A 25,752-nucleotide genomic window follows, 5' to 3' on the forward strand; every position below is an offset into this window, starting at 1 on the left:
ACGTGCAGTGGCTATAAGAGGAAGGAAGATGGCGGATAACAAAGGCGAGGAGGATATGGAACCGTCTGCAAATTCAGACTCAGTGCCTTCTGCGCAAGATAACGAGCAGCCAGAGACGAAAGCCGAACATGCGGTAATAGTTATAGGAGGAAATTCAAAGGAAGATGAAGTATCCGAGTCCCGCGATAACGGTACCGAGGCACCTACACCCACCAGTGAAGGAGGGGACGGTAGCAGCGGCGCGGCGGCTGCTGCTGCGGTTGGGGAAGCCAACAGTAGCGCTAGCAACGCCGTTAGCCCGACTGGAACCAGCAGCACTACTGCAGAGCCAGCGGCACCTGAAACCCCAGCGATCGGGGAGACTCCAGCTGGCGGACTGACCACCGAAATGTCTCCACCTCCTACGGCTCCAGCCGCCACGCCGGTATCCACTCCCATTAATTTACTGGATACGTGCGCAGTGTGTAAACAAAGTCTTCAGAGCCGAGACTGTGAACCAAAACTTCTGCCTTGTCTGCACTCCTTTTGCCTAAAATGTATCCCGCAACCAGACAGACAGATTAGCGTACAGGTGCCTGGACCACACGGGCAAACTGACACACATATAGGTGAGTCTTTTTCACAAGTAAGTAGATCTACCTGTGAGCAGGCCTCTGCTCTGTCATCTGTTGTTTGAATTGAATTGCTGTCTGTCAGAAGTTTTGGCTTCAACAGTTGGAAAGGTAAATGTCAATGATTTGGCAGAGAGATTGAGGTACACCACGTAACAGGTGGATGGTTCATCTGACACTTCACACCTTAAAACACAGATGCTTACCTTCCAGGGAGTTGAATTTCAGGCAGTTCCGTTAAACAGAGGAACTTGGTTTGCTGGCCTATTTGTGGCTAGATACGATCCCATTTCCCTGAAGAACATGGGCCAACAGTTTATCACTTCTTCCAGCATAATAGGCAGCAGTGAGCAACATGAAGCAAAATTAACGGTTTAGTTTTAAATGGAAAAAGAAAGGTTAGGAAATAATATAAATGCTGAATCAGTGGTGCTTACAGTACTTATGATCTTCCATACATGCTGTAGTCAGTAGCAAAGGACCATTTCCTCAGGGTTCCTTCCCCTTCAGAAATATAGTCATAGTATTTGGACTCCAGTTCCTTTTCAGAAGATACCTGCAAGATTACAAGAACATGAGTGGATGCTGATCAAGCACTGAGGCTACTAGTCACACTGGTAATGCACCACTGTATATTCGGTAACAACTACTAATAAAGATATTCCGTAGTGAAAGGAAATACTGGTGTAAAAAATAGTTATGTACTAAAATATTCTTACTGGAGTACCAGAATTCCAAATGTTATGTTAACATGTGAACAGTGTGCTAAATTTGTATTTAAGTGCATCAAAATACAACTGCACTATATCCGAAAAGCATTTTTTTCTCATCTATAAAATGTATGTCCTTATTTTGAAATGATCAGATCCTTTTTTGTAATTATGATGTTCAGATCTTCTAATCACTATTTTTTTCTTATAACTTCAAGACAGTCACTAAGTGTGCAATACAAAAATCACAAGTACGAAAGATGGTCTTTATTTTTTTCTTTGTTGGGTGAATGCAATGCAGTATCATTTTTGCTGCAGTGTAAGTGCACTGACAAATGTGTCCTGTCTATATATTTCCTGCTTTGCTGCCTTTAAAAGATGTATGTGCACGTCATTTCCTCCTTTTGTAGACTCATGATGTTGACATATTTTTGCAAAGCTTGATTGCCAGGTAGCTGGCAAAAGCCCCAGTCAACAGCAGTTCAGGTGGTGGAGCAGAAGCTTTATTCTGAGAGCAGTTTTTGGCTAAAGCAAAATCAAAATAGAGCAGTTTAAAATACAAATGCTCCTTAGGAGAATTTTCTTTATCATTTTCAACTCTTCTATCAGAAAAAAATCTCCACATTACCCATTTCCAAAAGGTAGACTTCTGGAAATTTCATCTAAATCTGTACTGCCATCAGTTGACATTTTGTAGAGTAGTTTGACTGATACCACCCTGGATGGTGTCTGAACTGATTTCATATTTATTTCAATCTCTACGCATGAATAGTTTTCATTGTATAGTATTGTGAAGCCAGAAAATTTAACCAACTCTAACCCAACATTCATGTAAAACTCCTGTGTGCTCTGACAGTCTACACAAATTAGGCATCACATTTCCAATTTAATGATGGGTCATACAAGACCGTCTCATGATGACATCTTATATTACTCTTCATTCTCCTTTTAGCTATGTCTGCACAGTTTTACCTACTTACAGTACCTGCCAGCAAGCCTCATATAATTTTATTAGTCTCGGTCTCTATGGTGACTTTTAATATCACATGGTCTAAATTCTGTTTTCAGGAATTACATTAGTATTGCTTTTAGGAGCAATTCAGTGTCACATGGTATGAATCATATTTGCAGGGCTGCCTGTTACCCCAAAGGATTGTTTCTAGGTTCAGACAGGTACATATTGTCGAATAAGTGGTTTTAAAATTGGTGTTTATTAGTATATTGAGTTTGTAAAAGCAATATGACTAATAGCTGCCAGGCTCAGTTATACCCAGGCTGAAGTTTTGGAAGGTGGCATCTTAAAGCACTTCTCCTTGGTTAATGTAATAATGAACTACACAGCAATTTTCCAGTGCATTTTCCTCAGTTATAAAACAGCTTATGTCTCAGAAAATGATTTATTGACCATGACCACCTTTACAGTTGAATCTTGCAAAAGGTTTGTTAGTAACCAGATTTAGAACATTGATTAACATGACCTCAACTAAAGGATTACAAAATAATGTCATCCCTGCCTTGGTCAAAACACTTAGTCAGGGTACTGATTAATAGTATTAACCTCTGTGCTTTAACTTGTCAAAGGAAGGCTGGCTAATGACAATTGACCAGATTTTGTGATAACTGCCAAATTGTTTACATGATAGAAAATTGCATTGCAGGTAAATCACACTTCAGAGAACTCCCCAAACACACAGATGGATCTGACTGTCTAGTCTGTCTAATGCCAGTTTGCTTTCAGTATGTTTCTTTTGAAGTGGGCAACAGACAGGATTCAGTGTTTTGTTTTGTTTTTTTTTTTAAAATTGATTCCAGTGTCAATTTTGAGTTGAATCATGAAACCAAAAACCACATTCATATTGACAGATTCACAGTCCGATCACTTAAATTTATCTCTGAAAGAAATTAGAAAATATAAAAGCCAGGTGAGTCTTCTGTAATCGCTAGTAGCTGCTATGTACTGATACAGGCCTTGGAATATCACATGACTTGTCAGAATACTTAATCTGATCCACAAGTTAAATGTGCAATAACCTTCACAATACTGCTTGATAACTACACATCAGTTTTTCTCATATCATTTCTTTCTGCTTTTTTTTTGTGAAAATACATTTTTGCATCATTACGGTACACTTTTTGTGCTGCTGTACCAAAATCAGATTCAAATCTAAATAAACTGTGGCACAATACTTTAAAGCCAAATCTCAGAATCTACATTTTGGTTAGCATGTTGCTGTATATAAGCCAAAATCACTGCGATTGCGAAGCAGAATTGAGATGTAACATCTGTCACTTCTGCAAGATAAGTTTGATCTTTTCTTTGCGTAATCATTATCTATCATCTGTACTAATGGCTTCTACCATATACATAACAACTAGGTTATTAATGGGTGAAACACTAGCCTAATTTCATCTAATGATTTTGTGATTCTGATTAAACTATGCTGTTATAGTTTTGTTTCCATTTCCTATTTTCTGTAGGAGAGGTGATGTGTTTCTGATGAATCTGAGGAAACACAACCCCAGTCCTGTTTCAATTAAAGTTTTAATTGTGTTTGTGCGTATTTTTATATACAGATGTGCGGTAGAGCATGGACTGCTCCATTTCAAAGTGACAGCTGTGTGATACATTTGTTTTTGTGCATGTGTGTATGTCTGTGTGCACTTTGGGGTTGTGTGGGTTCCTCAACACAATCCCAGTCCAGCTGCTTTCACAACCAATCACACAGCGACCCATGCAGCTGGAGCTCACACAAACCGGCTGTGTGCTGCTCAAGTCAGTGTAGACCGGCTCAAACCAGCTTATGCCGGTTTTTACCTCAGCTGGCTGGTGGGGGGGATTTATGGGTTGATGAGGTGGAGGAGGGGCAGCAAATTATGCTGACTTAATTTAAAACATTTATGTGAAGTTTAATCTTGTGACAAATCTAAGACTTCAGAAAATAAGTGGCAAAATTAATGCGCTGAGCTAATTATTTGTTGGCATCTATGAATATAGCAATAATTCTGCTAATTCTATTAACGAAGCCAAATAAAGTGATTAAATAGAACAGTCCTTGTTGTTTGACCATGTGATTTAATATTGTAATAAAAATGCCAAGGATGATGAAATTGAATCTTTTGGAGACAAGCGCTAAATCAATTAGGCCCCATGAATAGGCATGGATGTCCTACTGTGCCAAGAATTTTTAATAACAACAGGAATTTACCTAAAGGAAATGATGGAAATATGAAGAATGTCTGCTGAAGGCCTCTTATTAATCCTCTTAGGTTTGGAACAGGACTATTCTTAGTTGAGAGTTAAGTGGCTCTATAAGTCAGGTACTAGCTTACCTGTGGGCTTGTCATTGACTGCTTCTAGGACGTTGTTTCCATTTGATTGATTAGTCATCAATAAATTGTCAATATGGACTGAATTTGTTGGTCAGTGTTGGACCTTTTGACTTTGTTTGACCTGTGTCTTCCCTCATCTCCTCCTTTGTGTCTGTAGTAAATGTTATGCGGTGTTCCGTTTGCCACCAGGACTACAAACAAAGTGACATTGTTGACAACTACTTTGTCAAAGATACAACAGAGGCCAACAGCACGTCTGATGAAAACGCTGCACAGGTAAATAAAAATGACTGGTTTGTAGCCATGATGCTTTGTAGATAAGTGTATCCACACTGATGCTTGTAGGCTTTCTTCTGCTGTATGGTGGAGGTATGCAAGCCAGCATGCTTTTCCTGCCATTCTGACCCACAGTCCTCTGCACAAATGCCTCACGTATGTCCCATTGTCTTGTGCGAGCAAAAAAAGGCTTGAAAAGCCGACAAGTGATGGCTCATTTCACACCAGTTGCAATATTATGACGAAGTAGTATTTCCCAGTTGTATGTATACCGCATGAAGCAAGGCGTATTCGGTAACAGTTGTTGTATTATGCATTTAAAAAGAAGTATGAGATGTGTAACACAGCCATGATTCACAAAACTTGTATCTAACTATGCACCAGATCCATTTAATTTGAACAAATAAATATTAAAAATCAATTGTACATTTACCATTCTATGATATTGAACAAAGTAAGCCAAGTAATAGTGGTAGATGTGGCTAATTTGACAGCATTGTGGGAATAGCCTTTCTTTTGATGACTTTCGTGGTTTATATCTCACACAGGCACGTGCAAGGGCCTGTATTGTTTTAAAACAATTTCCAAAGCTATACAGTTTAACTGATTAATATTGCTTTCCAGTCATTCTTGGTATGTAGGCCTGCTGTCCTTACATGGTATACTTGCCATGTTCAACCTGTGCAACAGGTTTGTCTGGCACTTTACAGAAGTATAACGTGTGAAGCCTCAATTTTTTTTCAACTCTGCCCCCATATGGAACCAAGTCATGACATCTCTGTACCACTGGCTCAGTTACTTAGTTTAATCTTTTATTTAGCATTTTTTTCATCAGTTTTTGTGAAAAAATTAGTCCCTGGAAGTCAGTTTTTTCCGTACTATCAGACAAACTGACATTCAAAGGAGCCCTTTCTACTTGAACATGGAAATGCTGTGATTCCAAAGAAGGTTAGCAATTATTGTGACCGTAGAAAAACGTACCCTCTCTCCTGTGGCGCTATTCAATTCAATAAAATTTTATGTATATAGCGGCAACTACAGGTCAAATTGTCTCAAGACACTTTACAGAACCCATATGCCTTAACCCCCAGAGCAGCCCTAAGGCGACAATGGCAAGAAAAAAACTCCCTTTTAACAGGAAGAAACCTTGAGTAGAACCCGGCTCTTTATGTGGGGGGACCCATCCGCCTGCTGGCTGGCGGGTTGAGAGGGACAGAAGAGGTAGAGAGGTAGAGTTAAAGGGGGAGGGGAAGAAGGAGGGGGAGGGATGGGAGAAGAGAGGGGTGGGGAACAAGGAACATATAACACACAATTGGATACATGCATGGTAAGCTAGATGATACATACAAATTATAAGCTTACATTGAAACTGATTCATAAGTTACGGTGTAAGGCTCTGGCATTAAATATACTACATATATAGCTGGTAGTAAGATACAAACAGTGCATAGATGAGCATATCAAGTATAGCAAGGATGATTCAGAGGTATGACCTGAAAATTGAATCTGATCCAAGACTGAATTTTTAGTTATTAGCATTGTTGCAAATGTCTGTTGGATTTTGAATGAGGCTTCCCTATTTATGGAATACAGCCCAGAAGACTAGTTTCACTTCAGCTTTCTGTCACCTGCCATTACAAACAAGAAGTGATGATGATAATGATGATAGGAATGATAATAATAATTATAATAATAATAATATTTTTAGATTTTAGTTTACTTTGCTCCCTAGGACCAGATTTTGATCATACAGGCTTTGATATATAAGGATGTGTTTTATTAGCAATATATGCAACCATTAAAAAAGTAAAAATTAAAGCACTATGTCAGTATCAAGGCAATATCTTTTGAGGATATGACCACCAGTGCTGATTCTGGCAAGACTAAATCCATTTCTGATTCTGTGTAGAGTTCTTTTAGCTACTTACTGATGTTGTCTTTCTCAGGTGTGCACAAGTTGTGAGGACAACGCAGGAACCATAGGCTTTTGTGTGGAGTGTGGAGAATGGTTGTGTAAGACCTGTGTGGAGGCCCATCAGAGAGTCAAAATTACCAAGGACCATAAAATTCACACTAAGGAGGATGCTGATGCCGCCTCCGGTAAGATGACGGACCCTCACAGATGAAGCATTGACAACTGCTTCGAGAAGCTAAAACTGCAAAGAGCTGAGTGAGACTAACCGTAGTTATAACACAGTGAATGCTGATTGGCTCCTACTGATTGGCTGTTGCCATGGTAATGGTGCTGCAGATCTTGTTGCTTAGATGATACCTCTAGCTGGAGAGACTATACATCCTAAACCTCAATGCAGATTTTTCTTAGGCTCTTTCTGTGTTGTTTTCCGTCTGTTTTCAGTCTTAAATAGGCTTTGACATAACTGCTATGGCTTCTGTTAGGGTTTATTGTATATCTTTCTTTTGCTCTGCATTTTCATTGTGGTTTCTTAGGGGAAATTATCTTCTTGTCTTTCTCCTGCCTGTCCTGAGTGGTGTCTCCTCTTCTATGTATCTACAGAGTCTGTTGGGACATCAGGACAGAGGCCGGTTTTCTGTCCCATCCACAAGCAGGAGCCACTGAAGCTTTTCTGTGAGACTTGTGACACTTTGACCTGTAGGGACTGCCAGCTATTGGAACACAAGGAACACAGGTAACTCAGCAAGCACACATTTATTTTATTACTAATAGACTGTTAACCTGTTCTCTTTTAGCTTTTGTAACTAGTTATGTACTAGTTGAAAGATGTGTTTGGACTTGGATACAGTTATTAGACTAATATGTCTAGATGAAGAAATGGTGAGTAGATGATGCATTTTTTGGCCATTTTGACCTTTTAAAGAAATGATTAGATTTCGTGTTCTTGTCTTTCTGAAACAAGTTGATATGCAACACAGCCATCATCAGTCTGGCTTGGAAGGCCACAGCTCACAAGACCATGTTAATTTTCAATTCATTCATTCATTCATTCATTCATTTATTCATTCATTCATTTCTTGAGCCCCCCTTCCCTCCATACTTTTCTCCTCGTCACTGAAGAGATTTTGGGCGCAGAAATTTTCCTTACTTTAAGCCCTGTGTTATAGGCTACTAACTATATTTGCATTTACTTGAATTTATTTCTCACAGCAAGCAATAAGGCTTTGACTGGATGCCTATCTCGCAGGCAGCCATGGGTTTCACTTTGTTTCGATATGTTCTGAAAATTATTCTGAAACATGCTTGTGGGTCAGGATTTGTAGTACTAACACTGGTGATGTAAATCAGCCAAATTTAAGTTGTCAGCTGGTTTATCATTGGACTCGGTGTTTCCGCAAGGAACTCTTCAGTCCATGAAGTCATTGATATCAATTTGTTATCCTTGTCAGGCTGGTGTTTCATTGTATTTATATAATCAGGGACTTATTTTGCAAGGTGAATGGAAGTTTTTTCGTGGTTGTAAAAAAACAAAAAGAATAGTGCTCCATCCTACCATCAAGCAAACAAATGAACATGTTGCTCACAGACTCTCATAAATTTTGTGCGTGATGCTTGTGTCCTGTTGAATAAAATGTGATCATTTCCAACTGATATGGCAACTTCATCGCAATTTTTTTTTTTTGCCATCTTTAAAATTAACTTTATTTTCAATAGCAGCTTCATTCATTTTTGCCCAGTCATCCGTCTCTGTCTCCACTTCACCCCACATTTTTTGCTTTTGTTAAGCAGCAAGCTAGTAAATCCAGTCATTCAGGAAATTGTTGGTGACTGGGTGTTGTCTATCGTTTCTTAGGTACCAGTTTCTGGAAGAGGCTTTCCAGAACCATAAAGGCATCATTGAAACCAATATGGCCAAGCTGCAAGAAAAGAAGAACTATGTCCATTACTCTGTCTCTCAGGTGCAAAGCAGGTGCGAGTTTTTACATGACCAGATTCCTCCCCCTTGCTGCCCATTCACATAGTATCTGAATGTATATACTGGTGGCTAGTATTTCTAAATGAAGTGTTCTCTCTCTTTTTTTGAAATCCAGGTTAAAAGAGCTAAATGAGACGCATAAGAAGGTGGAGCATGAGATTAAAATTGCTGTATTTACTCTTATAAATGAAATCAACAAAAAGGGAAAGTCTTTGTTGCAGCAGTTGGAGGTAAGAGAACATGATTACTCTGGCAATGAACATCATAATGTGTTGCTGTGAAAGATAATAGCTTTGATGGAATGGATGTGAAACCGTCATTGCATACATTTATAATAACTCAGTCTGTTCCCAGGGGAATGATTCTGTTTTAATCTAATCAAATCTAAAGATCTAATCCATCTCCATGCATATGCTAATATCTTTTTAATAGCTTTTTCACAGCTACAATTGGCTTAGTTGAAACACATTCATTCAGTTAGGGTGTTCAGACTGTTTGAGTAGCAGTTCCTTAACCTGAATAATCTCACTTTTTACCTAGAATGTGACCAAAGAGCGCAGTTTGAGGCTTGTGGCTCAGCATAAGGATACTACCCAGCTGGCCCAACAGATCCACCATGTGCTCAACTTCTGCCACTGGGCCATCTCTACTGGCAGCAGTACAGCGCTGCTGTACAGCAAGAGGCTGGTATGTTTATCAACATCCCCAAATTCACTTCAGTTCACTACATTTTTTATTTACATAGCGCCAAATTATAACATAGGTCATTTAATGTCATCCTATATAGTAAGGTCAAGACCGTACAGTATTACAGAGAGAAGCCCAATAATTCCTCCCTGAGCAAGCATTTGGTGACAGTGGGGAGAAGAAACTCTTTAACTGGAAGAAACCTTCAACAGAATTAGATTCAGGAAGGGCTGTTATCTGTTGCAATGTCTTGAGTGAATCAAGAAGTGAGCGACAAAAGATAAGGATTGAGAAACAGTAAACAATAAACACAGGGCAGATAGGTAAAGCAAGTCACCACAGATCAGAAACTTGCAACTCTGGAGCCGGAGATAACAGCAGAAAGATATAGGGAGCATGGACAAAACACAAACTACAGGATAGAAGAGACACAAAGTTAGTAACATTCAATATAGGCATATAAATGCATGGAAAGGTCTACAGAAGAAAGTAGAGGTACTCAGTACATCGTGGGAAGGCAGCCTGACCTTATAGCAGCATATGAAAGAGATGTTTCAGGGTCACCTGAGCCAGCTCTAACTACAGCCTTTTAAATAATAAAGTTTTATAGCCGAATCCTTAAAGAAAAGACTAGTCTCTAAAACATGAACCTTGGAGCTGGTTCCACAGAAGAGGAGTCTGAAAGCTGTGGCCTTTGTCTCCTGTTCTACTTTTGGATACACTAAGAATCACAGAAAACGCTGCCTTCCGAGAGCAATTTGTTCTGTTGGGATTAGGGCTGAAACAATTCCTTGAGTAATTTGATTATGGTCTGTATTTATGTAGCGCTTTACTATACCTGTAACGATACCCAAAGTGCTTTACATTATACATCACATTCACCCATTCACACACACATTCACACACTGATGGCGGAAGCTGCCATGCAAGGCGCTAACCACGACCCATCAGGAGCAGTTAGGGGTTCGGTGTCTTGCTCAGGGACACCTGGACATGTGCGCTCCAGGTGAGGATCGAACCGGCAACCCTCCAGTTACAAGACGGCCACTCTACCCACTGAGCCATGCCGCTCCTACATCCTAAAATTCCTTGAGACAAAATTGTCTGAATCGAGGCTTCGTTTAATCCACGACATACTAGACCCCAGGTCGCTAGCTGGCGGTCCGAGTCTGGATCCAGACTTCATCCTATACGGACCCAGACCTATAATCAGTAAAATATAAGGGGATTTAAAATTTGACGAGAGGCTTCTATGTTAACAGGCACAGCTTTTCTAGTGTTCACGGCATTTAGCAGATCAGAGGACTGAACTACAAAGGCAGTTTGACGTAGTCAGGCTTCTTTTGTGTAAGACAGCTCGACAAAAACTGAAACCTCAGTCAAAAGTAACAGGTATGAAGGTGGTTTTCAACTTTCTTTGTTAACTCAGACTTTCTGCTTCAAACTCGTCCACACAAACAGGAACGTTTAACGATCATTTGACTCGTTTTTCACAAAATGAACCGATCCTATGCAACTGCTTCAGTCAACAGATTGTTTTAATGGAGAACAACAATTAACATAAGAATTTCTGATGGTAAAAAAACGCTGCAACTGGAAATTTTGTAAGACAGGAATGCTGGTAGAAAACTGTTAATCGTGTGCTATTATATTTATTTTACCGATCAATGCAGCTGATTATTTCTAACAGACAGCTGCACAATTAAACTATCAAACTTCATATATTCAAACAGGACATTGTATTGAAGTGCATGTAGGTCTGACACCGTCTCATAATGAAGAAAATCACTTTAATTTGTGGCCAAATCAAAGTGAAACTAATGTTACCGATTGAATTTTCTCTGTAATAAATATTAATAAACTGATCAGTTTTCTTATTTGTGTTCTGTCAGCTGCAGTACCAGCAGTTAAAATGGGCCAAACATAAAAACATATTTATATGATTTCTAAATCACAAACTAAATACATGTCTGGTTCCCATGGCTTTCGTTTTAGTAGAATACCCCTGTACTCTACTGTATATATGTACAATACACCGCAGATGTTCTAAATTGAAATGGAGACAGGGCAATCCCCCACCCTGAAATATTGCAGCACTAGACAGCAGCAAACTGAAACAGTGAGAAGTCATAAATAACAATAAAAAATCACTTTCACTATGGGATGTAGGCAAAGATGAATAAATTAAATGTATGAAACATTTATCTGCACCTTTTTCCCTGTTTATGGTCATAGGCATAGTGTGTTAAGAAATTTGCAGGTGTGGGAACTAAGAAAAATGGGAGAGCCTACAATTTGATTTTTGGTGCCAAAGGGTGCAATGAAGGTTTTGGGTGCACCTAAATTATGTGGGTTTTTTTGCTTCTACATGGAAAACTTGGGCACATTAGTGCAACCAATGTATAAAGTGACTATGGAGTCTTTAATCCAGAACCAGTTTTTGAAAATCATTTTGAGACAGGCTGTTCCTGAATTGGACAATACTGAGACAAGTTAGTTATTTAATGTATGAGTTCAAGGAAATAACCTTGTCCAAAAAACACATGATTCTTTGCAGTAGTTCTGGAAGCCAATGATCAATGGTTCCAAGCAGTTTGGCCGTTGAGGAAGCCAAAGCTTACAGCGCGCCTTGAACAAAACCGAATTTATGTCACAGACAGTATGACAGTTTTTTGTCATAAACATTGAGTTTAGCAGTGAGAGTATCCCAACATTTTTTGTACATTAGAAAAATCAAATAAAATTTTGTATTAAATCATTGCTTTTAGAAACATTTGGGTTATCTCTGCTTCTGGCAATACTCGGGACACAGAGGTCATAAACATATCTGAACTGTAAAAAACTATCTGATGTAGGGTGTTTTGTATTTTTCTGGCCTGCAAGTCTGCATAAAGGTTTAGGAATGCAACATCATGCTTAGAGTATTCTGCTGGCCAAGCCTCTTTTTCTAGATATATTCGTGCGGTTGTAGAACTGGCTTTCCCCCCACTTTATGTGGATAGGATTTTTTTCTCCACCAAGGGACAGCAAATGAAAATTTAGACAACTTACTTGTGCAGTTGTGCAGTAACAGTCCCAAAAGGCATGTTGACAAATGGACTATTTGTTGCTCTAATAGAGCTAAGCTCACTAACTAAAAAACATCATTCTCTCTGTGCGCATGCGTGTAGATTCTGTTCCAGCTTCGCCAGCTCTTCAAGGCTAGACTTGAGCCAGCACCCCAGGCAAATGGAGTTGTGCGCTTCTTCTGTGACCCCACCTTTTGGGCCAAGAATGTAGTGAATCTAGGTGAGATAAGTTTATTACCTTATTATCCCTCATCAGTTTATATTTTCTGTATTATATATTGACTTTTAGTCTCTTATTTATTCTTTCTGATTGAGATTAAATCATGGAAGATCAGATTTTTTTTGTCTTTGCATTTTTATTTCTACAAAAAGCTATCCCTGGTGTATAAACACAATAAATGAATATTGCACAGCTGCCTACAGCACATGCACTTCATGGGCATCCATTTTCTTCCTATTATAGGCAATTTGGTAATTGAGAAACCACCTCCACCTGCACAGCCACCCAATGTGATGGTAGGAGGACCGCCCATTTCCCCGGGACAAGGTCACCCAAGCAAACACCCAGGACAAATCAATCTTGCCCAGCTCCGGTTGCAGCACATGCAGCAGGCAGCTTATGCACAGCAAAAGCAACAGCAGCAACAACAGCAACACCAGCAGCAGATCCAGCAACAGATGCGCATCGCCTCACAAATGTCCCAGCAGCATGCAAGACAGGCTGGACCACCAATGGTGCAGCAGCAGGTACAGAAAACATTCACCAAACAAGGTATTGCTGCAGAATAGAATGTTAAATCTGTGCTCCAGTTGATTAATCTAGTCTAGTGAGCTAAAATATTTAAGATTTATTATTATTACACAAGTTACATTTTCATTCATTCATTCATTCATTCATTCATTCAGTCAGATTCTCTCTTTATCACTTTGATGAGACCTAAAACACCATATCTGTGTTTTGCATTTTCCATGTCATTTACTCCAAATTAATTAGTTAACGCAACATTATGCAGCAATTTTACCAAAAATAACAGCTTTAAAGTCCTTTTCGTCATAAACTGACTTGTAATCAGGAGAATATCACCTCAGTTATATATGTTTCCAAGCGAGGTGCCCTACTGTGTTGTTTAAAAATACATGAAAGAAATCTCTGATGCTGAGACCTGAGACGCTGCAGGTCTTGCAATACGCAGGTAGAAGCCCTGAAGTATCTAGTATAACATTTCCGAGGAGAAACTGAAAAATCATCTGGGGTTAAAGGACAGTCGGATATCCCATACATGCTACAACACCTACACATGACAATAACTTAACACAAATTATTTAATAACTGTTTAATGCATGTAATTGCATGACTCTGAAGAATGTCTGCTATTTAGAGAAATTTGCCCTGGTGTGAGTTTTGTGTATTTTCACACAGTGTTGTCTGTCGATTGTGTTTAGCCTCCAAGACTCATCAGTATGCAGCAGCTACCAAGAGGGCCTGGGGGTATGAACGGTGGGCCAGGACCCCCCATGTACCCCTCCTCCCACCACATGCGTCTACCTGGTCCACCACAGGGCCGAATGCCCAGCACTCAGCCACGACATAATGGACAGCAGTATCCACCCATGATGCAGCCTCAGTTACAGAGACAGGTCGGTGCAAACACACTGGTGTCACTACATGGAATTATAATGACAGGTTTACTTTTGATCATTTACGTTATGTTTCGACTGATGTACGAAATGTGATTCAAAACACCATTTCTCGTCTAATGTCAGTTACTGTATAGATACACAAGGCAAGGCTGAAGAAGCCAAACAGCCTTCCTAAGAAAACAGTTTAGAGTATTTACAGTATATTTTTCATAAAACTTCTTCTGTCTAATTCCTATTATAATTTGGGACATTAAAGTGAGATTTCATTTGTCCTTTTTGTACCTACAGCTGTAATATGTTCAAATTTAGGAGCGGAACCCTAAATTTTTCCATGTAGTGTTTCCAAGAAATCTAAAAAGAAAAATCTAACTTTGATTTTTTTTCAGCATTGACAGGCCAAAAGCACACACAGCCTGTAAACAGGTTGCTGTACATTTTGAGTCCAAAGTCCCTTCAGTCCCTTTCCCTTCATTTTTTAGCTGTGGGCTTTAGCTCTATTTATGACAAATGCCAGAAATGATCTGGTGATGTTCGTTGCAGTTGCCCTGATTGTGACATGACCACCTACTTGCTTGATCAGGCACTGATGGCAATACCTGAAAGTACCTGGAACTTGGATAAAGTATCTTCTCCTGAGCAAGGCCAAAATTTTGTTCCAAGAACTCATCCCTGTCGTGGATAGTTACCATTGGATTCAAGATTGGAGCCTGCAACAATAGCTATACTTTAACACTATGCAGGGGAAACAGGCTATGAGATGTTGTGTGTCCACTAGTTTTTGTGGATGACTTTGACAGATTTCCTTTTAACAAGGTGGGGACAATGCTGCCATTATTCTCATGAATATGCAAACTGCTGTGTCGGAGGTAAAGATTTTACACAATTCAAATTCAAATGCAAAATTGTGGTTTGAATTTGCAGGTTTAGCATACTGTATGTAATCTTAAAGATTTAAAAGAAACTCCACTTTATCAGTATAGAGCCCTTTTCAGACATGCACTCCTTTCTGTTAATCTGATGACATCTCTCCATGCCTGCTTCATTTCTGAATGAGCACACTGCTCAGAAATTGTGACAGCAATCCTACTAGGTCGGATGTAGTTACATTTAGGTATTGCTGTCAGTGCAACACAAGTCGGATCTCTATGCAGTCACAATAATGGACAAGCATGCAAAGGCGTTGTACTTTGTGTTTTGTGAGATGATTTTAGGGAAACTTTTCCCACAATCCAAAAGATCACAGAGCAGATAATGCACATTTTGATGCCAAAATCACAAAACACTTTTGTCGTTCACTTTGCACTACAATTTCACATCTATTATAAACGAAAATTAAGGTAGACATTAGAAGGTCAAATTAATGAGGCTCACCGATAGTAAATGTAATCCAGGATTGAAAAAATTAGTTTGTTGCTTCCAACTGTTTTTCGGAGTCTTCCCAATGAGTTTGTTGAATACCTGCAGCATCAGACAGCAGCAGGATCCATATGAGCATCTCTGTACCGAGTGACCTTTTACACAACTTCTAACTTAATTAATCACTTGTTATCATCAATTATCCCAACATGTATACAGGATTTATTCAGACCTCACAGCAAAGCACTGCATACTTGCTATTTTCACTGATTAACTTTGTATTACTTTAGATGTACTGCAATATCCAATCTTGTGTGAATATCAAATACTCTGTGTGTACCTTGATTCTGTCCTTCACCTTTGTGGGGATGTCTGTATGAAGCTGAGGAATATTACAGCAAAAGTGACCCATGTCTAAATGACAATACTTTCACTTAACCTATTGATGAAGCAGCAATGTTACATTTTCTATGTCTAAAAAGGCTTAATTAGTGTATATTACAACATGCACTCACAAGTATTTGCCAGTGAAGTTTTCATTTTAACAGTACTATTAAAAAATATATTATGGGTACACAAATGGCAAATGAAATTTAAATATAGGAACATTCACATGCTTTAGCCAAGATGTAGGGAGCAGACTGAAACTGTTTTTAAAGACGGCCTGCCTCTCCAGTGTATCGATACATATGAAGCTGACTGTCTGCTCAAGTATCATGTACAGTACAATATGAAAATGTGTCTTTGCTGCTTGCATGTAGCACTAGATAAGAGAAACCTCCACTATATCCAGCCCCTTTTTCTTTGTGTCCAGATGTCTGTAGAATCTGAGATGAGCCACCAAAGGTTTCGTTTCTTACTACAATCAGGGGTTTGGCACCTTTTTCCTATTTTGTTGTTTATGTGTCTTGTGCAGCATGTGTGGTTAATTAAATGCATGACAATGCAACCTTGTTGTTCCCACAACAAAGATTTTCTGTTTCTTGAACCTCAGTGCGTGACCTCCTTTTATTGTTTCTGTTATCTCCTCGTTCCTTCCCTTTCTTTGTCTTCCTTGCTGACATTGCCCTTTCTTTTCGTTCTTTCTAAGATCTTAATTTGCTTTATCTCTCTTCTGCTGTGTAGCATTCCAACCCAGGGCATGCGGGCCCTTTCCCAGTGGCATCCCTGCATAATGCTAACCCCACGAGTCCCACAAGTGCCAGTATGGCCGGCGCACATGCTCACCGCGGCCCTGCCAGCCCCATCATAGGTCCAATCGAGCTCATCCCCTCTGTCACCAACCCTGAGAACCTGCCCTGCCTACCTGAGATCCCACCCATTCAGGTGCGCACCTTTTAAACATGTTTGTGTTGCAATTTTGTCTTCAAATTAAAGCATTGTACAATGGTCAAAAAGCTATTCAACAAAACATTTTTAATGTAACATTAGCTCTGTAAACAACCACATAATTAGCAATGTGATGGGCAGCTTAATATTTTCAGATCAAGAAGAATGAGTAAGAATATCTATTAAAAAAAAAAAAAAAAAAAAAAAAAAAAATATATATATATATATATATATATATATATATATATATATATATATATAGAGAGAGAGAGAGAGAGAGAGACCGAGAGAGAGACCGAGAGAGAGACCGACCTATTTTTGAATTCAATAAATCCCAGATCGGTTCGGATACGACTGAAATCAGGACTCTGTCTTGGCCAGTCCATCAGTTCTAGTACTCCAGATTCCTTTTACTTGGTCCAGTTGTCTCTGCACAGCTTTGACGTATGTTTCTCTTCTTACATTTCATACTGCAGTGCATTGTCAACAACATACAATATTATCAGCTTAAATTAGTCATTTTGCTTTTTTTTTTTTTTTAAGATAAAGAGTTATTTAAACAATTGGACTATTTGGTAAAATAATTGAAAGATTAATTGACAGAAAAAAGTCACACCCTACTAAGCTGGCAATGATGTAAAGTGTCAGTGGAATGAGAGTTTCTGAAAAGCTTTGTCAGTGTTCATTCCAGTAGCAGGTGCACAATACAAGAAAACACTTAAAAAGCCTACCTTTCATCTTAGATGGTTATTAGCGCTGAACTCAACTAAAGATGTTAAATGTCTCTGTAGCTTAAATAGTCTTCTAAATGAAAGAAATTCTTTTACAAAAATCTGTTGATCTCTTCAGTAACCTGGTTCTCTGATTCTGTGGTTTTCTGGGATTGGTAGTTGGAGGATGCAGGGTCCAGCAACCTTGGACACCTTCTTTCTCGTTACATCACAGCCAGCACACAGCATCAGCTGGGTTCAGTGGATATGAACCCCTCACCTGGACTATCAACACACTCCCCTGGATCTTCAGGTACCAACAGAGCTTCCTTCTAAAGTGCCATATCATGCTTATTTCTTGCATTCTGCAACTAAAATTATTGCATGTAAAAGCCATGAGTTCATTTTCCACAAAGTTGGTGTACAGTGATGATGATCCTTTACCAAATGTTAGAACTTCTTCCTCATTGAATGCATGTACATGTTTAGCAACTTTCACTTGTACAATAAGAAGTGATCGCTCCTGTTTTATGACCTGTTTCATTTCTGTCTGAAGGTCTGTCCAGTGCCCACACACCAGCACGACCTTCTAGCACATCGAGCACAGGCAGCAGAGGCAGGTAAGAAAGTATGCAAGCTATTTTAAAAGGTAAAAAATATCGACACACCAGAGCACCTAATTTAACAAAGAATAGATCTGCAAATAGTTCTAGTCTATGAATAATCTGTGAAGGTAACCGTGCTGGTCGTGCTCTGATAGCCAAGTGGTAAGGAAATGTATCACATGCGCGCACATGCCCCAAGCAGCAAGTTAATGGTTCGTTTCACAGCCAGAGGAACCTTTACTGCATGTCTTTCCCCTGCTCTCAGCCCTCATATTTTCTGTCAGTCTCAGCTGACTATCAGTTTAAAGAACAAATGTTTATTCTTTTTAAGTCATACTGCTGATTGCATCAGTCCATTTAAAATGTCAGCTGCCATGCTTGTAAATCTTGTCTGTTTATTGAAATTTGGAAATAAACAGGAAAATATTTTGTGCTGTCAAATTTTGAGCAGAATAATTGTGTATAGGGAACAGTTTGTATAGAAAGGACTTTTGGGAATCTAAGCTTTACCAATGATTTGAGTAACAGGTAGTGATTGCATGTATATGCTTGACTAAGGGACTGATACAGAACAGCTAAGATCCTTGTGTGGTCTCAGTTAATCAAACCGATCAAGTCATATTAAGTAGGTAATTGGATTTTAAGTTGATAAAGAGTTGAAGCAGTTGTGTCACAGATTTTTTTCCATGTATGTCTTTGTGTGTGTATCTCAGCTGCAGCTCTGCAGGTAGGGCAGGGCCAGGAGGTGGCGCTGTAGCAGAGCCGGTGAGGGTGAAGCAAGAGCCTGGCACAGAAGACAGCTATAGCTGTCCAGCTTCTTCTCTGAAGACGGAGAGGAGCAAAGATGCTGGGAGGAGTGCCTGCATGGTATGAATACTGTTTTTCAATCAGCTGTTTAAAACAAGCCAAAGGAATATGAGAATGTGAAATATGATACTGCAATACTTGTTGAAAGCTTGTCATTTATGTTGCATTGAGCTTGTTGCTTGCCTACATCATGATATGGCTATCCCTATCACAAGGATCTCTTTCCAGTAGCCAAAACCCTTAAAGGCAAGTCTGGCTACTTGTTAGCCATCTTGGCAATGCCCAAAGAGGCAGTTATTTCAGGTTAACAAAACCCAAACCCCTATCTAAATGATATAACAGAGAGCCATCAGTGTAGTGTTAATGGTCAGTGGGACACAGAAACTACATGTATAGAAACACCGGTCAAATCAGATATTTTTTTTTTCCCTCTAAAAAATTCAGAAGCTTTTTCCACCATGGTTTATAGTTCTAATATTCATGTGCATAGTTTTATAATACCAACTGCTGATGTGACATGATCTCCTTCTCTGGCCCATCCCACCAGAACATTTGAACAAATACCTTGCTAATTATGGATACAGTAAAGTCAAAGAGGAACCATACAAAAGTACACTTGCCTGCATCTTCGCTATGATAACAAGTAAATATACCATGTTTATTTGCCACAGTTAAAACTGTCATGAACCTCAACCATGAACAGTCAGTGCAGCAGAATGATTGGTTTAATATGTTTTCCATTTTGGTGCTTATGAATCTGGAAGGAGAGGTAAGATGTGTATCGTACAACAGCCATATTTTGTGTTACAGAATTTTCCCATAGAATTCTATGCAGGATTCTTTAAGTGATTTGTATAGTGTCTCTGCAGTAGCTAACTGAGATTATTATAGAAATGAACTCAACATTAATATGTTGTGTTTTAAAATGGTCCGATGTTTTTGTATGTTTTTCGTAGATGAGCAGTCCAGAGAACAGTCCCCTTCCTGTATTGGGAGTTGTATCTGCAGGCCAAGACGCTATCAAGGCACTAGGGGAGCGCATCAAAACAGAACCTCAGTCTGAGACACCTTGTTCTGGACTGAATGGCTCCAGTGCAGCAGCATCTTCTTCCACAACCACTATGACCTCCACTACCTCATCATCCACTGAAAACAGCAGCAGCAGCAAGGATGGCCCTCCCCTCACTAATGGAAACTTAGACAAAGGGACAGAGACCAAAGGGAGCGGTGTATCTGCTGGAACAGAGAGTCTTGGTGGAAAAGATGATGACCCCAATGAAGACTGGTGCGCTGTTTGCATCAACGGTGGTGACCTGCTGTGCTGTGACCGCTGTCCCAAAGTGTTCCACATGAAATGTCATGTACCCACCATAAAAATCTTTCCAAAGTAAGTGATAAGTCTAGATTCCATTTTGTTAACCTTTTCAGCAACAAGGCTGTTGCATACGGCCATGGCAATCTTCTATTGTCACACACCTCTAGATTTATTAAATTGTAATGATTCTTAGTGAGGTAGCCTGTATTAGGGGAGTAACATTTACGGACACTAAAACATAGAAGTGCTTTCATGTAGAACCCTAACGTTAAAAAGTGGGCAGAATGTTTCAGGAGGGCGTAGAGACAACAGCAACACCTAAACATGTTTTACACATTGACAAAGTAGATACTGATTTGTATTAAGAGCTCCAAACTGGCAAGCAAATAAGTTAGTCTAACCTGAATAAAATGTCTAAATGCCTTACTTTATATTATTCTGAATGTTCCAAATGTTCTCTGTGTGGCTTTGACATTTCAGAGGTGACTTTCTCTGCACATTTTGCCGGAGTCTAACCAACCCTGAAGTAGAGTATTGCGATGACAGCAGGAAAGTAAAAGGAGAGCAGGCCCTGAATCCTGAGGACCAAAGGGTCAGTACAGCCACCACATCCCTGGAGAACTTCTTCATGATTAGTACAAGACATTAAATTCTGTTGTGGCTGTCTTTCTTTCTTCCTCTCTCTGCAGAGATGCGAACGCCTCCTGCTGTACATCTTCTGTCATGAGCTCAGCGTGGGTTTTCGGGAACCTGTTCCTAGCTCTGTAAGTAGCTCTACATGACAGACACAGTTCAGACATGTGATGGTCCGTCGACATTGTGAAACAATTTAACCAGTTTGACAGTGAACTCTTTGCTGCTACCATCAAAACTTCCCTTCCTTCTATTTCTCATGTCGTGGCAACATTTCATCATTTATTTTTTTCTTTATTAGTCCACACCCACTCCTTGTTGTTGTTCTTCCCAGTCAGATTGTACACAGTAGCACATTTTGAAGTTAAAATTATGAAGAAAACAATAGATGCCTGGTTACCCCACTGTGCAACAATCCCAAGCTCTATTCACCCTTTTGTGAGTTGGAATTGCACTGAAAAACCTGGTAGCATGTAATTTTTGGGCTCACATTTTTTCCATGTTTTATTTTATTGCATATTGTATTATTTCTGTGTGTGTTTAGTAGTTGATGAGTTAGTTCTTTGTAGGCACGTTATTATATGAACTTATTAAAGTCCTTTAAGACAGACTTGTGATGAAGAATATCCTTTCATAGATATGTAGCTATCTTGAATAATAGTGTATTACAGTATTGCTATATATCATGTATATACATATACTTAAAAAAAAAAAAAATCATGAAATTGTTATTTGACCTACTTTTTTTATTTACACATAGGTGCCCAACTACTATAAGATTATCAAGCAGCCCATGGACCTGAAAAGGGTGAAGAAGAAGCTGCAGTTACGGAGCTCCCAGTATTACCAGTCAACCCTGGAGTTTGTGTCTGATATGCGCCTGGTCTTCAAAAACTGTGCAAAGTACAATGAGGTGAGCAGCATGACTCTGGAGCCTGCTTTGGCGAATGGCATCTGCTTGTGTGTGTGTGTGTGTGTGTGTGTGTGTGTGTGTGCGTGCGTGCATGCAGACACTGGTTAGACTGATAAGGTTTGGAGTTTTAATCGCCACAACTGTTCAAAAACTTACTGGAGTAATTTGACCATTTTCATACCCGATACAAAGCAAACCGTTGTATTAGTCTAACCTGATAGCCTGATATCAGAAAAGGAAGTGGTGCTTCAGGATTGTAGTGTGTTTAGAGTTTTGCATACTTACTAACACTGGCTGCTGGGTGATGGAGCGTAAAGAGGTCATTGTGCTCTCTTCACACTGGCTGCAGGACCACTGTCTGAACACCATTAACACTGTTGCATCTCAATGATAAACCACATGTTTGTTTGTGACGGATGGCTGTGACCACATTTTTATAAAATTAACATAGCCTTTTCACATATTATTCTTGGGGGCAATAATGTGTTTTGCAGTATAATGGATGTCTTTATTTTTGTTGCCTCTTAACGTTCAGATGTTATTGTGGGTTAAGATTCTTATGATATCTACCCTCTGCCTATACTGGAACGTAGTTACATGCAGTTGTGCTTGATATGTTATGTAGATAGATTTATTGCAGTATCGACTGATATTTTATATGCTCCAACACCACAAGAAAGCGTCTGTTTTATCAAGGAGGGATAGATTTCTGGAACTCGGACTTTGCCAAGACATCAGTTCATTTGGCAAACAATGCAAACAACTGTAAAGTCCTGGAGTCTTCCAGGAAAACCTCACTATACATAAATTATAATGTTTGTTTTTTATATTAAAGACCTGGGTTGGTTTTTAAACCTGTAAAATGTTTCTAATCCAAACGTAATATATAAATAATAATCGATTTTCTTCTACTTGTCTTATTTAAACATTTGCCAAAAATAAAGGATTCTGTTTCTGTAAACAATAAACTCTGCATTGATCAGTACAAATTATATAAAGCCATCAGTGACTCAGCTGCAACCAAAAGTCATGCCACAAAAATTCAGGGACTTTTTTCCCCACTGAACTGCAGGCTGTGTTTACACAGAGCACATAGGACATAGCTATTGAGACAAATTAGAAATATAAGTAGTAAAATATCTATAGTATGTTGAGTGACCATTTTTCCCTGTATTGGTAACGCCTGTGGGCACATGGACAAATGTTGCATATGTTGATTCCAGTTTTTAAATATTGTAAAATACATCAAAGTGATTAAACAATTATATTTATGCAATAAAATGTTGTCATACTGCACAAAATACATTTTTGAGTTCTCTCTTATTCTAGCCATCTTTGAGGCTTTATATTTGAGTGAAAAATGAGCCTACAGTGAGGAAAAAATGTGATTGGAGCAAAAAAATATCTAGAAACTGCTTGGAGTTCAGGCATGTGGAACAGCCAAATATACATAACATGCTGTTATATGCTATATACACAACAGCAAATAATTTTCTGTATGCTAGCATCATACATTCCTAATAAAATAGAGAATATAGCACAGCAGCTTAAAAACAATGTCCTGTTTGAGGCCTTTAGCAATCATATTAGCATATACAGATAATACTTCATCATAAACAGGCTAGGACCTGAAAAATGAAGTGTAATATACGTACCAGCAAAGACATGGTGATAAAACAGATCTGACACACATAAGTGAACTAGATAGATTCATGAATGAGGGCTAAACTCCAATGATTACATGCACCCTGTAGTTTCTTCTTGTCTGTGTGACTTTACTTGCTGTTAAGTTCTGCGGTAACGACATGGTGATAAACACCTTGTAGTTGAGCACAGTAGGCCGTAAACAGATTTCTGATCTGTTATTATCTAACATGCCTGTGCTGTGAACTCTTTTTTCCCCCTCCTCCTGCTTCACTGTCTTTGTTGTAATGTTATTGCCCCTTTTAGATGTCTCGAATAATCCAGGTTTATGATGAGGAGAAACAGATTAATACGCAGGTAAGCCGTTTCAAATAGAGCAAAGATGTCCTGTCTCCTCCCACTGAGGCTCCAAGAAATGTGTTTACTCTTTATCTTAACGTAGATAATGCATGAGCATCAAACCTGGGCAGTCATACGGTTTTAAACCAAAAGTATTATGCACTGAAAGGGTGAAAGTGGATTAGAGTTTTTACCAACATTCTTTCATCTTAATGAAAGTTACTATGAAGGTTACAACAGATTAGAGGGTGTCTGAATGTCCTGAAAAAAACTCTCTGTGTCTTATTTGGTTGAAGTTTCTTCAGAAGTCTTCAAACCAGTTCACTTGTGTTAGGGGGTGACCACAGAGTGCATTTAGTGTTTTAAAAGGAGCTGTGAAAACTTTAATGAATGCTGGGGCTCTCAAGTTAATTTTTTTTACAAATATATTTTCACTTATAAATGCATGCTATTTCTGTTTCACCTGTGTTTTCACTTTCATATCTATTAACTTAATATGATAAGGAGTATGTGAGTGTAAGATGAGAATGAATGCTTGTGTCATAGCATACTGGTCCACGGCAAGCTGAAAGTGTACTGGTGTGATAAAGTTGGAGTTTCTGGTGTGTGTGATGGATGCTGGATAGGCATTTAGGCTTTTCTTTTCGTGAAACGGTGACAGAATTTAACTGTGTGTAAGTGGTATTTAAAATGTTCGAAGGGTTTACCAGCCTTTAAAAATGCAGATACTGTATTTCAGCCCTTCTGGTTCATTCATTAACTGCTGAATTCTGTGGAGGTCTTTGAAATCCACCCTATTGAAATTTTGACACTAAACAGAGTTGTGGAAATGCTTCATGGAGCCACAGTGGGACATGGCAGCAGGACATCCCTGCTCTGCATAGCAAGGTTGAGCTGGGGCCTCCCTGCCACCAGGAGTTTTAACCAGATCTAATTTGTCTCCTCATTCTCCTCTTCCTTCTCCCTGCTTCAACCCATTCATCCTTCCTGCTCAATGATACTTTCACACCACCTCCCTCCATATCTTTCTTCACACCTTTCTTCTCTTACCCCTCTCCCTTCTGACAGGTGGGATCTGAGATGGCGATATCGGGCAAGGCAGTGAGCCTGTACTTTGAAGAGAAGTTGCAGGAGATGTTCCCTGGCCAAAGCTTCCCTGAAACCCCTGAAACAGAGTCCCTGGATGAGAAGGAGAAGGAGGAAGAGGAGGAGGACACAGATGACTCAGAGGAGGATTTCATACAGCCCAGACGCAAACGGTTGAAAACGGATGAGAAAGTGGTCCACATCAAATGAGAACCAACCACAAAAGAAACAAGAGAAGAGCAAAACTGTCTTCCTCACGTTGTGCATTTCTTTGTTTTTGGAGGCAGCAAAGCAAGAAGGATGAGGTTTTCGGTACAAACTGCTTGGTTTTTCTCATCCTTGCCTTTGAGATAATTACTATCAGCTACACAAGATGTCTGCTTTTCCGAGAACTCTTGAGGACAGAAAACGACGAGAGCTGCGTTCCTTCCTTATTTCATGGACATTCAACTCGCCTGTACATAACTTTGAAGTAGGACTTGTTTTACACTAGTTAACGGTTGATCATTTCTTTTCTATCATCCATTTTCATTTGTAGATTTGTTGTGACAATTGCTTTATAAAACAAATCCCCTGTTCTGTTTAATGTAATATATCTATACTTTGACATGAAGCCTACCAAGTATTTGTATGACTTTGTGGAAACATTGTGTAAATAAGAGAATCTAGCCTACTGAAGGTATTCCTTCGGTATAGATGTTTGGGTGCGTCATCAATAAAAACCAGTTGTTGAAATACATCAAAGAAGTGTGATGTGTGGACTATTGGAAGCACAGCAGGAAATGTGTACACGTTTCTAACG

General features: G+C 39.2%; 1 protein-coding gene across 4 annotated transcripts; it reads left to right on the forward strand.

Annotated features, from left to right (window-relative positions):
* Positions 1–25,697, forward strand: trim33 (tripartite motif containing 33). 4 transcript variants are annotated; one of them, XM_023264543.3, is made up of 21 exons: positions 1–608; positions 4,809–4,927; positions 6,874–7,027; positions 7,443–7,575; positions 8,695–8,811; positions 8,933–9,047; positions 9,358–9,504; positions 12,675–12,792; positions 13,036–13,319; positions 14,016–14,210; positions 16,384–16,440; positions 16,695–16,895; positions 17,789–17,921; positions 18,165–18,228; positions 18,927–19,080; positions 19,977–20,407; positions 20,816–20,927; positions 21,025–21,099; positions 21,729–21,881; positions 23,832–23,882; positions 24,933–25,697. In XM_023264543.3, exons 1-21 carry the CDS (start codon positions 29–31, stop codon positions 25,158–25,160), a joined length of 3,621 nt encoding a protein of 1,206 aa, XP_023120311.3. In that variant the 5' UTR covers positions 1–28; the 3' UTR covers positions 25,161–25,697. The 4 variants fall into 4 exon arrangements, with proteins under 4 accessions (XP_023120311.3, XP_023120312.3, XP_023120313.2 ...); XM_023264544.3 differs by lacking the exon at positions 23,832–23,882; XM_023264545.3 differs by lacking the exon at positions 16,384–16,440.
* Positions 25,698–25,752: the final 55 nt, after the last annotated feature.

This window comes from Amphiprion ocellaris, chromosome 8 (genome assembly GCF_022539595.1).
Source record: "Amphiprion ocellaris isolate individual 3 ecotype Okinawa chromosome 8, ASM2253959v1, whole genome shotgun sequence".
Classification (NCBI taxonomy): domain Eukaryota; kingdom Metazoa; phylum Chordata; class Actinopteri; family Pomacentridae; genus Amphiprion; species Amphiprion ocellaris.